The sequence below is a fragment of the Panthera pardus genome, unplaced genomic scaffold (assembly GCF_024362965.1).
Source record: "Panthera pardus isolate Hobbes unplaced genomic scaffold, ASM2436296v1 HiC_scaffold_6, whole genome shotgun sequence".
Classification (NCBI taxonomy): domain Eukaryota; kingdom Metazoa; phylum Chordata; class Mammalia; order Carnivora; family Felidae; genus Panthera; species Panthera pardus.
The window spans coordinates 117796160-117810734 of NW_026526991.1; the positions used below are offsets into that span (position 1 = coordinate 117796160).

Consider the following 14575-nt stretch of genomic DNA (forward strand, 5'->3'; position numbering starts at 1 on the left):
TATTTTTTAAGTTCCAAAGTATCACAAGATCAACCCACAAATGTCAAATAGTAAAGTGCTATCATGAGCAACTTCCTCTTTAATAATTGCCTTGACTTTATTTGAGTATGAAAAATCATGAGGTTCTGTAAGGGACACAGAGTTGTAAAATAGAGAGGAAGAAAAACCACAAGTTTTTCAAGTCAGAGACCTGATTTCTAAAGCACAGAAAAGCTAAAATTGAGTATGAAACTTTCTACATTCAGTATTTCCTGGAGGACTCAAAGCACAATTAAATAGTCTTCTAGTTTTCAAAAACGTTTTATCAATTTATGCTGAAGTTCTCTGTCCAGGACAAGGGAATATATTAAGCTAGTAGAAATCATAATATTACTGAATAACAATAATGGGCTTCTTGTTAATCTACTAAGTGGTACCTTAATTTATAATGGCTTAAAATTTTAAGTTCCCAGAGGATAAGGGCCATGATTTAGACACCTCTTTATGCACTTAGCACTGAAAACAGTATTTTATACATACTGGATACTCAGCAAATGATTGCTAATGATGAAAGTGCTCTTCCAAAAGAATAAAAGACCTTATCTGTAATACAAATGTATAGTTGAAAATATACAATCCAATAAACCTTCTTCAGGTTCCCAAACCATTTAGTAGTTAAGAATTTATTTAAAAATGTTATGTTTCAAGATGCTGGACACAAATTAGAAATATATGTTAGGAATAGAAGTCTTTGGAACCTATAAGAAAGTGTGTTTAGAAATCATCTTGGAGAATAATTTGATTTGGGAATCTCAGTTCTGAGCAACATGTAATCATCCTCTATGCACAGAATCTCAATCTGTTTTGCTAAAGCATAAAAATGCAGATAATACTTGGAACATTCAGATAAAACAAATGCTTTCCTGAAGACAAATGGCAAATATGAAGAGCTATTAGCTTTGGCAATAGACAGCAGCTTTTCAGCTCATTATATGGATGATCAGTATGCTGCCTTGAGCAAAAATATAAAAAAGGACAGGAGAAGGTTATAGTAGCACCACAGGATACCTGAGGGATCAAATATTCACCTGTGAACATGAGCCCATTGAGATAAATTGTGAAATTTGTGAAGAGTATGTTAACCTTTTTGCTTACTTTAATTTTACTACATTGGCATCAGAATAACACAAAACCCTGGGGCATTTTTATGTAAGTATAGTTTTATATTTATATAAATTCATAAAAATATAAACTGTAGAACAGGTAAGTAAACCATAGTACATTTACTCAATGGAATTCTATGGAACTATTATGTTCAAGAAAATTATACATTAATTTATCAAATTAAAAAATTCCATATATCCTTTACTTAGATCCACTATTTATAGTCCACAGCATTTACCCAATCATTGATATTCTCTAGACAGATGGATAGATGTTTATAGATTTTATACGTGTACAATTTTTTTCTGAACCACTCGATAGTTAGAGATACTTCATCCCTTTACCCATAAATACTCCTGTTTGTACATCCTAAGGAAAGAGAATTCTCATACAAAACCATATTCCAATTATAAAAGTTGGGAAGTTTAGTATTGATACGATATTTTTTATGAATAGTCCATATTAAAATTCCGTCAGTTCTCACAGTTATGTCTTTTGTGGCTATTGCCATCCAACCAGGATGAAATCTAGGGCAAGGCAATGCATTTACGTGCCAGGTCTCTAGTCTCTGATACGGAACGTTATTAAAATGAAGTAATTTTTCTAGTCTCCCAAAAAACTTTTCTGATCAGTTTGCAAGTTTTGATGTTTCATAACATTTTTGTTTCACAAAGTATGAATCAGTGAAATTTTAAGATTGTATCACACAGCAAACATGCAGCTATGAAAAATAATGTATACTAGATGCATGTAACAAATATTAAAGCATGTGCCTGTATGCTACTCTTGGCCACATTGTTTTACATTGAATAATAAATGTAATACTTTACTCTCTATCATTAAACTAGGAAGTAGAGATGATTCCTTAGTGAGTACTTCATTTTATGGTTCTTTTAAACTCTGTACTACTTTTTGATATTCTTTCTTAAATTTTTTTTAATGTTTATTTGTGTTTGAGAGAGAGGGAGACAGAGTGCGATCAGGGGAGACACACAGAAAGAGGGAGACAAAGAATGTGAAGCAGGCTTCAGACTCTGAGCTGTCAGCACAAAGCCCAACGCAGGGCTGGAACTAGCAAACTGTGAGATCATGACCTCAGCCAAAGTCAGACATTTAACCCACTGAGCCACCCAGGTGCCCCAGCTTTTTTATATTCTAATAGTAGAACAGTTAACACTATTAACAATGCTTTTCTAAATATTTCATTCTATTTGGAGATTTAGAAAAATCTTCTACTGAAGAAATATAGGTAATTCAAAATAACAAAAAAAATGTAGAGATAGAGTTTTAAATAATTTTCTTAGACATACTATCACTTTATTAAATCTGAATTTCAGTTAATAGTGTTGTCATTCCTAGCAATACCTGTTCCCACAAAAAAGTTCAGCAAAGATTAAACTGCATTATTTACTAATTAAAAGTTGCCCTTATAATGTTAAGCATTAATAACTTAAACTTTTTCCTTCAACACGGTAATGTTATCAAGAGAATTGCAAATGACATCAGTAGGTAACATTAGAAAACCTATATGCAAAGTTCTATTTGAATGCCTACTACCAAAACAAAAATTACACTCTATTTACAATGAGAAATTTTGTCATCTAGTGTGAAAATTCAAGTGGTAAATATGGTCACTGCTGATGAAACACTACAACTTTTCAGAAATTTCTTAAAATCAGCTTTTTGGCTTGGTTTTCTAAAGATTCAATTAATGCACAAATTAAAGGGGTACTTTTCTTCTGCCCCTCCTTTTTTTGATTAAAAAAGAACATACATTTCTCTTAATCTCTTAGATTGCTATTTTTCTTGGAATTTTCTTGGAATACAAGTATCCTGGAATAGAAGTATCAAATTTATAGATCAAATGTATCCACATTTTTGTGACTTGTGATACATATTGTTAAAATGTACCACAGAAAGTTTTCTTCCTATGTTTTATGGGGAAAAAAAGCATTGAGTTTCTGATTTAGAAAGGCATGAGTAGGGCACTTGGGTGGCTCAGTTGGTTTAGCATCCGACTTCAGCTCAGGTAATGATCTCACAGCTCGTGGGTTCGAGCCCCATGTTGGGCTCTGTGCTGACAGCTCGTAGCGTGGAGCCTGCTTCAGATTCTGTGTCTCCCTCTCTCTCTGCCCCTCCTCTATGCATGCTCTCTATTTCTCTCTCTCTTTCTCCTTCTCTCTCTTTCTCAAAAATGAATAAACATTTTTTAAAAAGTAAAAAAAAAAAAAAAGGAATGAGTTGAAGTGGGTAGGATGGATTGAAACAGAAGTTATATATTTCAGGTCTCTATAGTACAAGCATCAGATAGAAATATCACTACAGTATTAAGTGTTTTGCTGGTTAAGAGTCTTAAGTGCCAGCAGGATAAAGCTGTGTTTTCAGAAGACCAAAAAGATAACATTTGAATATTTGAGTATGGAGAGAAAACATGCCAACCTTTTAAGGCCAGTTAAATCATAAAGTTCTTACGTTTGATCTGATTTACTGATTGAACAGTGGCTGTATTTTACTCAAGACTTTCTTCATTTGTTGCTTGTGGATATTGCAATATGTTTTGAGAAGATGTGAGTCTGTCCAGTAATCTTAGAAACCCCACTTTTTATACTCACTTTTTATTCTCCAGTGCTTAAAACAATGCAGAGTCAATGCTCAGTAATATTTTTTGACAGACGGGTTTTTCAGACATATAAATCAGTCAATAAACCAATCACTCAGATTGGAGGTACTGTAACCCTCCATGATAGGAACTGGTTATGGCAGAGGAAGATACAGCCTGGACCTTTGCAAGACTAACTCAGATGCCCATATGTCATGACCCCTTCCTCCTTCCATTGTAAGGCATGTGAGAAAAAGATGAATCACAGACAAGGAACATAATTCAGCTGAAAGTAACAGAGAATCAAGTCAATGAGAGTTCAACACTAGCTGTAGGTACAAATAACACTCATCTGAAATCACCATTAGGGTAAACATCTCCCTTCTTTCCATACGCATATTTGCTTTTTCATTAGAACTAGAGGGAACATATTCATCAATCAAGGTTTGGAGTTACAATGCAGCAATGAGCTAACCATTGGGAGATATATTGTTATTTGTTTTTTCATGGTGTAGGATGATAAAGTAATCTGTCTTCAGTTTTCAGCGTGTTAAAATCACATCCAAAAATCAAGTGGAAAAAGGTACATGTACATGAGTAACTCCAACACATTCAGTAGATTTCTGTGTATATTTGGTTCAAGATCTATAATGTCCACAAGAAGAGAAGAGTTGGCTGAATATGGTTATACCTAGACTATTATACAAAAAGGTTTCTACTGTTAGGACATGAGTGTATATTCGCATATCATAAAATCAGGATTAGCTAATATGCCATCATATACTTACATCATGAATGGCTAGTTGTAAAAATAAGTTTGACCTGAAGCCCAGTGCAAGCATTTTAAAATTTATATTCCCTCACTATGAATATAGTCAGAGGTCCAGTGTTTCCCTATATTTCTATGTGCTTACTGATGCATATATTCATTTTTTCTATTGTCTCCTACATTTTAGATCTTGGAAAGATTCTGATATGACTTATAAAATTATTAAAAACAACGTATTTTTTGGCTACAATTTATTCATTCAATCCCCACAACATCCAATATATAAATACTATAAGTAAAAGGACTAAATTCCCCATATTCACATTAAAATAATCACTATCATTTGGGGGACATGGTATGTTATCTCATTTACTCCTCAAAACTAGCAAAGAATAGATTCCACTATTCCTGCTTTATGAATATGGAAAGAGAATTTCAGAATTTAGGAGAGACTTGCCCAAGTCTCCAAGACAAGATTTAAACCCAAATATGTTTGACTCAAAAGCCCACTCATACATTGTTCTGAGTCAATTATCTAGAATTGTGAACAATTCCTCTAGAGAAAGCACTATGGGCTGCTGTAAACAGTGGAATGAATGTTGGGTGGGAAGCAAGCTGAGTATATTAGTTTTATATTGCTGCTATAAGAAATTCCCACAAACCCAGTGTCTTAAAACAATACAAGTGTATATTGCTTCCTAAATGAAATAGAATATAGTTATATTCATTCTTATAGTTCTAAAGGTCAGAAGTCTGACATGGGCCTCACTTGGCTAAAATCAAGGTATCAGTAGGGCTATATTTTTTTTCAGAGAATCTAGAGAAGATTCCATTTCCTTGCCTTTTCCAGCTTCTTGACATCACCTACATTCCTTGGCTGGGTTCATTCCTCCATCTTCAAAGCCAGCAATGTAGCATTTCTCTGACCCCTCTTGTGTCCTCACTTCTATCTCTTACCACAGCCACCAAACTTCTCTGCTTTTCGGGACTCGTGATTAGAATGATCCTGATAATCCAGGATAATCTTCTCATCTCAAGGTCTGTAACTTAATGACATCTGCAAGGTCCCTTTTTGCCGTGTGAGGTTGATATGTTCACAGATTGTGAAAGTGGAACATACACACCTTTGAAGGGTGGGAAGGGACATCATTCTGCCTATTACAGTGAGCTAATATGTGACTGATAGTCACATCTCCCTGCCAGAGGGCCTTTTTTTATATTTTGGGGAAGACGATTGTTTACAAAAGTGAATCTCAAATTAGCAGTCCAATAAAGTAAAATAATGTAAATAAATAAAAAAATATTTTTTATATCTATTGAAGTAATTTTCAGCTAGTAGGAAAAAGGAAGATTTTTGGATGACTGAATATTATAGATGATAGCAGGGTCCGTTTTAAGGACAAACTGAACTGAAAAGGTCTGGGACGTGAAAATATGATCCTCTGCTGGGAAGTGGAGCATATGCTAGATGAAAGGAATCAAAATGGAGAGATACTTGAGGAAAGAGGAAAGCAGAATAGACAAAATCTTCTAAAAAATAATCATAAAAATAACAGTTTTGAGCATTTAGTATGTGCCAACTACTATTATTCGAACTTTAAGTTTATTCTGGAATCCTTATACCAATTTTATAAAGCATGTGGTGTCATTCCAATTTTACACAGGATATAAATGAAGGTTAGGGAAGTTAAATAATATAGCACAGTGCAAGTGATTAGCAGCACCAGCATTCAAACCCAAGTTAGACTTATTCCAAAGACCATGCTCTTAATCACTGTGCTAGCCTATGAAAGAAATTCAGCTCTGGTAGAAATTTAACAACCAGGGACGTCCAAGACTGTATGCAGCATGTCCCAACAGTAGAAACGAATACAGTCAAAGAAAAACAGATTAAATGCAATAGTCGACAGTCCAAGAACATTAACGGCATTGGGAATTCTTCCACTGGCAACCCACCCTAACTTCCAGACACACTGAGTGACTGGACTCCATTCACTATGAATAGGATTGATGAAGGAAGACTTAACAAGTGAAAATTAGTCCAATGAATGAGGCAAAAACAAAAACGCAAGTAGATGGGTAACCACGCTACTACAATTGGAATAAAACTGATCAGGACTAATTTTACACCACACCAGAAGTGAATCAGGCCACAAGGTTGAAGTCCTACCAATAGCAAAAGTGATGATGCTGATAATGAGAACATGATGTTCAAGCTCTCTTCATCTGTTCTAAATTTGGGATCGGTATTAGAGATTGATAAAGGACTTAGTCTGCATAAAGTCAAATACCTCCAGCTCTCTGATCATGAAAAAAGGAGGGGTAAACTTATTCCAGAAAGGCGAGCCTTGCTTAACAGTTTGCTCAGCATTCCTGTATCTTACCTGCTTTCAAAGAGCTTCTCTTTTCCTCCAAGATAATACCTTTTTAAAATCTCTACTTTCTTGTCTTTTTCCCCCCACCATCATTAGCACCAGAGTTGCCAAATCAGGGACTGTGATCTTTAAGTATGGGTCATTGGTAAGTTGGATTCATCTGGAAAGGTACATACACTGAATCAGTCAATTAAAAGACAAGAGAAGTAAAACTGAAAGGTTGGGAATGTATCCACAGAAAAGAGAAAAGAGGTTTCACTGGAGACAGAACTCATACAAAGACTGATGCATTTGAGAGCGATGAGCGTGTCATAAGCTCCTTTTACATCAACCTGGAAGTGCACAGCCTGGATTTGAAGAGACAGTTATATCTCAGTACTTGGTTATTCTGAAATCCTGTTACTATCCAGATGTCAGATCCTATTAGATCACATGTGACCACCAATTTCAAGAGAGATCCAGAAACACAGTCTCTGGGCTGTCAGCACAATTTTAAATCATGTCATTTAAACACATCCGTGTTGGTCTTTACAAGCCCTTTGTTTACTGTGGGTCTCACTCTGAATAAATATTTTAAATCACTTCATATTTTAACAGGATTTTTAAGTCACATCTACATTTTCTTTTTTTTTTTTTTAATTTTTTTTTCAACGTTTTTTATTTATTTTTGGGACAGAGAGAGACAGAGCATGAACGGGGGAGGGGCAGAGAGAGAGGGAGACACAGAATCGGAAACAGGCTCCAGGCTCTGAGCCATCAGCCCAGAGCCCGACGCGGGGCTCAAACTCACGGACCGCGAGATCGTGACCTGGCTGAAGTCGGACGCTTAACCGACTGCGCCACCCAGGCGCCCCCACATCTACATTTTCTATAAGACAACAGCACTATATCTCAGCTCCTGTCTCCAAATGTGATAACCAGACAATAATAGATGTGGGAATTTCAGATGTTGACTTTTAGATTTACAACTGTAAATTAAGTGAGTTTTATCTTTGAGCTATCGTGTTTTCTGAATCCCATTCTCCTGATCAGGCAACAAATTTCCTCCTGTTGCCTCTAGCCCCCAAGTATTCTTCCTACTGCCCTACTCAATGTGTCACTGGTTGTTACACTTCTGCCGTCCTGCCCACGTAGAATTCATTCTCCCAAAGTTCTAGTTTTAAAAAATTGGTTATTGTAGTATGATAAAATAGGTGACAAAGTGCTAGTGATCAATGATGTTTAAGGATTATCACTGCTGTTTGTTCACATGCATGTGTGATTATTCACTTATTTAACTATATCTATGAACACTTACTACATGCCATATACTATGCTATCAGTTTCACAAATGTTATCTCATTTTTGGGTCTTCAATGCCTTCTTTACCGTTGGTTCTTCCAGAGCTATACCTAGTCATTCCTTAAGTCATGGGTAGCTCCCTAAAAATATTTGAAAACAACTGTCAGTGTGAACTTCCTGGATGCTATGATGAAAAGGCAATATAGCAAAACACAGATATATATAGTATATGTTTTGATAATAACAAAAAATAGAAAAAATGTTTGGCAGTCCTCAGTTGATGACCCTGATAAGTTATAACTTGCATTCCTGGTCAGACTGTTGTATTCTTTCTTTAGGACAAGGAGTAAATAATAGTGGTTTTTCCTGCAACCTGACAAGACCATCAGGAAAGATAGTTTTGGTCCAGGAACACTTTACTGACTTCAAATTGTCATGTGTAGCTAGCTTTCTGCTCTGTCATTGAGGAAGGTCAGCTCTCGTTAAGTATGTGCTAAGGTCAAAGCTGAATCACAGCTAAGGTCTAAATATAGATCATCTTTCTAAAAACTGTGGCGTCTTTTCCGTGGCTGCAGTATGTACAACACAGGAGTCTGATTTACACAGAGAAGCCGCCTTTTCTTAGAGAAAGTAGGTCCAGTGAAAAACACTGGCTTTTAAAATAAGGAAGAAAGTAGGAGTGTGCAAATTAAATAAAGATAAGTTGTTAAAGGTTAACTAGTTTCTCCTGGTGGTGTTGTAAGCAAATAGCATAGTCATTCTCTGGTTCTAAAATATTTAGATGTTTTATTTCAGTCACATAGTGGGAGCTGAGAACAAATGTGGGTAAACCAGATACAAAATACCTTCACCGAACATAAGCTAAAACCTATTCTCTTCATTCTTCGGTGTTGAATCATATGTTATGTCTGGACGATAAATGTGAAGAATGTCAAAGTGGCTCTGGTATTGCCATGGGTTGGTACACACACATGCAAAGAAAAGCATATCCATCCTGAAAATATGTTATCATCACTGCTATTGCATGAGTTTTCTATTGCTACATAACAAATTACTGGAAATTTGGGGGCTTAAAATACCTCTTCATTATTTTCCAGTTTCTGTTGATCAGAAGTGTGGACACAGTGTAACTGGGCTCTCTGCTTGGGGTCTCACTATGCTGAAGCCAAGGTTTTGGCCTGGCTGAATTCTCCTCTGGAGCTCAGGATCCTCTTCCACATGTTTTCGGGCTTTGTGGAAAATTTTGTCGCTTGCAGCTGTAGAACTGAGGTCCATGTTTTCTTGGTTGCTGCCCATGAGATTTGCTCTCTGCTTCCAGAGGCCACTCTCAGGTTTTAGCCGTGTGGCCCTCTCACGACAAGGTAGTTTACTTCTTCAAAGCCAACACTAGAACCTCTCTTCAGTCTTTTACTATGGGAAGGAATCTTACTGAGTGCAATGTAATCACATAGGTGACTGTATATCACCTTTGCTAGATAATATAGCCTAAGCAAGGGAGTAACCAACTAACTGTATTCCGAGGTCCTACCCATACTTAAGAGGAAGGTATTGGACAGGGCATGTGGGAACAGAATCTTGGAGGCCATCCTAGAATTATACCTTTAACTATTAATCAGAACAAGGGCTGAACTCTGAACTATACAACTGAGGAGAGAGCAAAATGTTACTCATCTCCAGAGCCTAAATTTAAATGTAAACAGACTCAATTCCAAGAATAATTTTTTCCAGGAGAAAATAAAACAAAACAAAAAAACCTCCGAACATCTGCCAAAATTCCCGGAGGAAGAAGCTCAGGTCTCAATCTCAGTGTACCCTTTGAACGACGCCTAGCAGAAATGCAAACTCCTATATAGACCAATAATAGGGGCTGCAAAGATTTGTGAATGACTATCTAAAAGATACCTGCACCTCAGTTTCCGTAATCCCAAACCCTAACTTCCTATAAAACCACCCCTTTTACCACTACGCTCTCTCTCTCTTTGTTACCATATCCAATAGCTGGCTACAAGCCAATGTGCTTGTTACCATATCCAATAGCTGGCTACAAGTGCAATGTGGCAACGTTGCATTCTCTAGAGATAAAGTAAAAAAAACAACATTCTAATTGTAGCACTGACATTTTCTGGAATAGGAATATAATACCAGATAGTCAAGTTTTGATTCTGGAGTATACACCCTGTATGATCACCTCCCCTGGAATGTGAGTGGACCTGTAAATATGATGAGATAGTCTCTCCTTCGAATAGTTTACATTATCTGGCAAAGTGATGGGATAGTCACTCTCGTGATTACATTGTGTCATAGAAGCTTCAATCTGAGCATAGTGAGGAAATTCTTTTGCTAGTGTTGAAGAAGTGAGCTGCAGTGTTGTAAAAGGGTCACCTGGATAGGCCTTTAGGTAACTTTTAAAAGCTGAGAGGAAGCCCAGACTGACTAACATCTATCCAAAACATGGTGGCTTCAAGCATACTGTTCCAAGATATTGGCCTACATGAGTTTGCAAGAAGACCCTGGGCCTCAGATCAGATCACGTCCCAGATGACACCTCAGTTTTAGCCTGGTGAGTCAGGGGACCAAGCTAACCTCTGACTAGAAAGGGAACCAATGAAAACCGTGTGATAATAAATTTGTGTCAACTTTGTGGTATTTCTTTATGCAGCATAGAAAACTAATACATAAACAAATTAATAAATAAATAAACTAGCAAAATGAGATTTAGGAACTTCCTGCAGCAACCGCTCTCAATAACTAAATCCCAAATGAGCTTACTGCATACCTACACTATTTTCAGGAAATGTACTGAAAACCAAAATATACACTTTTTTTTATGGTACTCCAGGGTACTACAGATGACAAACCAAAGCAAAAACTCCTTAAGGGTTGAAAGAATGTCAAACCAGTGGGGACTGAAATAAAGAACCCCAACAAAGTTAAAAGAAAATCTGAATAACTAATAATGGTGTATATTATGCATACTCATATATATGCACAGAAGCAAAGGGCACTTACTCGGGAGGTTGTTCACTGAGAAGTCTTGAGGATGATAGAATCCTGCTTTGCAAATGCACTGATAGGCTCCAAGCACGAATCCTAGGCCTTTAATTGGCATACACTATGAAAAAGAAAAGACAGCAGTATAGTTGACCAGTTTATTTCACAGTATAAAGACTCACAGATATCCACCACTGCAAATGGTAACAGAAGTATCTCTTTTTTGAACTATTATTTTAGATTTGTTTGTCAACAGACATTTTTTTTAGAAGCAGCAAACTGAGTTACCTTTCTAAATACATGCCATTATGGTTGCAGGCACCACACAACTTTAACTCATTCAGTTGCCATAGGGAGTAAATTTCTAGGCGCAGCTTTTGGGTTTGATGCCCCAAATAATCATCTGTTTGCTTTGAGAGGTATTTCCAAAGCCTATAAGAATGTCTTAAAAGAGATTCCATGCTAAATACTTCTATCAAAGCAAAGGCAAGTAGGTAGGTAGGTAGGTAGGTAGGTAGGTAGGTAGGTAGGATGTGAGATGTGAAAATTGCTTCTCTGAATTAAATATTCATCAAATTTTCATCCTTGGAACAAAATAACACAAATTGGTGAAATAATAAAACAAGTAAACTTTTAAAACACAAATTTAAAAGAGAAAAAAGGATGGAATAATGACACCAAGGGCTCTTTACCTAAAATCTGTTTTATAGATAAGTGTTCTACATGTACATAAATCTAAAAAATTGATCATTTTCCAAATATGTCACATCAACAGACATAATAGGCATCTCCCAAGAGCTTAATCTTGGTTTCTTTCAAAGAGATCCTTAAATCTCATAAAATTTGGCTTGACATACTTCATTTCTGCTACATTTCTGCTACATTTCTTTTCAACTTTTAGCCATAATAATCAATTAGAAAATATATGATCTAATGGATTTCAAAGTTATAAAATGTCCTTCTGATACAGAAGCCCTTAAGAGAAAACTCTAAATAATTTAAATAATAATTATATAACCTAAGCTTCAATGATTAATATCAAAATCAATATTACATACCATGAAAACTCCAAGAAATAGAAAAGTATTTTTATCTAAGGTAGCAAGAGTTAATACATGTTCTAAATTCAGACATAACAAGAAAATATTAACAAAGAGCTTTCTAAGAGATCTCTTTGAATATTTTATTTCATGACTTCTACCCCCACACTTTTTCTTTTTACCCAATACACAATTTTCAATTGAAAGCATAGTTCTTGACCCAGAGGAAGATACAAGAAGAGATAAGTACCAATCAATTCAACTGAATTGGCAAGTATTTATAAATTAGAAAATTAGGCTTAGAAAATTCCTATAGAACCTCACTGAAATAACATATACTATTTAAAAAGACCCAGTTACACAATAGGTCAGATCATATTTCTGAACTATATAAATAAAAAAAAATTATAGCATTTATTTTGGAGAAGCACTAGTATTACAAAAAGAACATATTATATATGTGGTCAGTTAGAAAATATGGATTTGAATTATGACTTTATTATTAACTACTTTTGTGAACTTAGGATGTTCTCATAACTTCTCTGAACCTCAGTTTTTTTTTTAATTTGTAAGAACAACCATTCAGTCAAATTCATGTACAGTTTGAGGAAGGCAGAAACACCAAGATGTCCTAATAAATTAAATATAGGGTTTGAAAGGAAGAGAAGAATAAAGGACTTTATTCTGGTTTTCTGGCCTGAGCAACCTTAAGATGGGAGCTGCCATCATTGAGTGAGGAAAGGCTCTTGATAGAGTAGATTTGGAAGAAAGAGCAGAAGTTCAGTTTTGCAAATGTTAAGTGTGAAGTGTCTATTTAAATTTAATTGTAGATATCAAATAGGCAGGCTTATAAAGTAGTATGGAGCTTAGGAGAGATGTCTGGGCTGTATAATTTGGGATTGATTTGCACAAAGATGAGAGATAAAGCTATAGAATCAGGTAAGACTAGATCACTAAGAGAGTGCCTATTGGCTATGAAGGACAGAAGTCCAAAGTGGTGAGAAGACACCCTAGAACTAAAATGTTAGGCAGAAAGGAAAAAACAAAGGAAACTCAGAAGAGTAATTCAATGGGGGTATCATTATCTCATTAACTAGATTGTGATTCTATGAGCATAATATGTGAAATTTCTTGTAAGTTACATTTAGCAAACATTCATCCAGCATAGATTTATCCAAGTAAACTAAGTCTTACATACTAAGAATACAGTGGTGTAGTTTAAATATTCTGCCTCACTGCAGTTTGGAGGTTAATGCTATTTCTTCAAATAACACTGAATTCCCTGATAATGTGACAGCACTGCAAGTTTTCATTTGAAAACCTTAAATGTTTAAGGCAGATCTGAAAGTTTATTAGAACAAGAATATCTCTTTACAATAAACTAACTCTAAGGTTGAAATAAAAATAAAGGTTAAAAAACCTAACTGATCAGATAAATATGACCAAATATAAAGTCTCTTAAACATTAAAAAATAAGTTTTCCAATCTTACTATGGAAAACACAGCAATATGAATTATTAGTTACCTCAAACGTTTTTGTCCTTTTCTTAAATTACTTTATATTTTCAAAGAAAAGTAAAAAGCATTCAGTCAGTTAACATCAATATAAGAATATCATCCTGCTGTACTTATTCCAAGATTGTAGGACCCCATGGAACCCAATGTGCTATTACTTACATGCATCTGTCTTACTTAGAATATAAAAGTGATCCAGGCTTATTTTTCTATTAATAATTATAAACTTGCAATCAACTTGCAATGCTTTCTTGCTCCATCCACCATCAAGATTCTGTAGCTACTCTAACTTTGCCATCTCCCAACCAAACTTACACATTTCCAAGATTAGGTAACTAGGTTAGTATTCAAACTAGTTTTTAAAATTCTACATAAGTATGGTGACGCCAAACTAGTTTTTAAAATTCTACATAAGTATGGTGTCTCCTCAACCAATGTTGACCATATTTGGACTGAGGAGCTGCTTTCTGTAATTTTTCTCCTGAGGGATTTAGAATTTAAAAAAGATCTTCAACCTAATACAGGAAAAAATTCTTCAGAATTTTACTCTAATTTAGCATTCATTTAAAAATATTCATTTTATGTATTCAAGACATTCATGTTAGATATTCAAATCTAAACCTTTCTACTTTATCTTCATGCAAGTCCAAGAAAGTAGAAATGGAAAAAAGCAACACTTCTTCCTCCATGAAGGTAGCAGTTCCGTGATAGCCTTTGATAAACACTAAGCTTCTTATATTAAGACTTACAGTATCTCTGTGAGTGAGGTAGCTACTCACAAGATTGGATGCCCTCTTTGATGAAACCAAAATGCTCATACTTACCAAGCCATGAGCAGAGATATATTAAGGATAGTCTCAAC

The 14575-nt window shown here is 35.4% G+C and overlaps 1 protein-coding gene across 1 annotated transcript in view; it reads right to left on the minus strand.

Annotated features, from left to right (window-relative positions):
- The window catches only part of GPR158 (G protein-coupled receptor 158), a 417620-nt gene that overhangs the window by 208987 nt on the left and 194058 nt on the right, over positions 1 to 14575 (minus strand). Inside the window, exon 3 of the mRNA XM_019432597.2 lies at positions 11177 to 11279. Within this exon, the coding sequence (XP_019288142.1) occupies positions 11177 to 11279 (103 nt within the window). The remainder of the gene's footprint in view (positions 1 to 11176; positions 11280 to 14575) is intronic.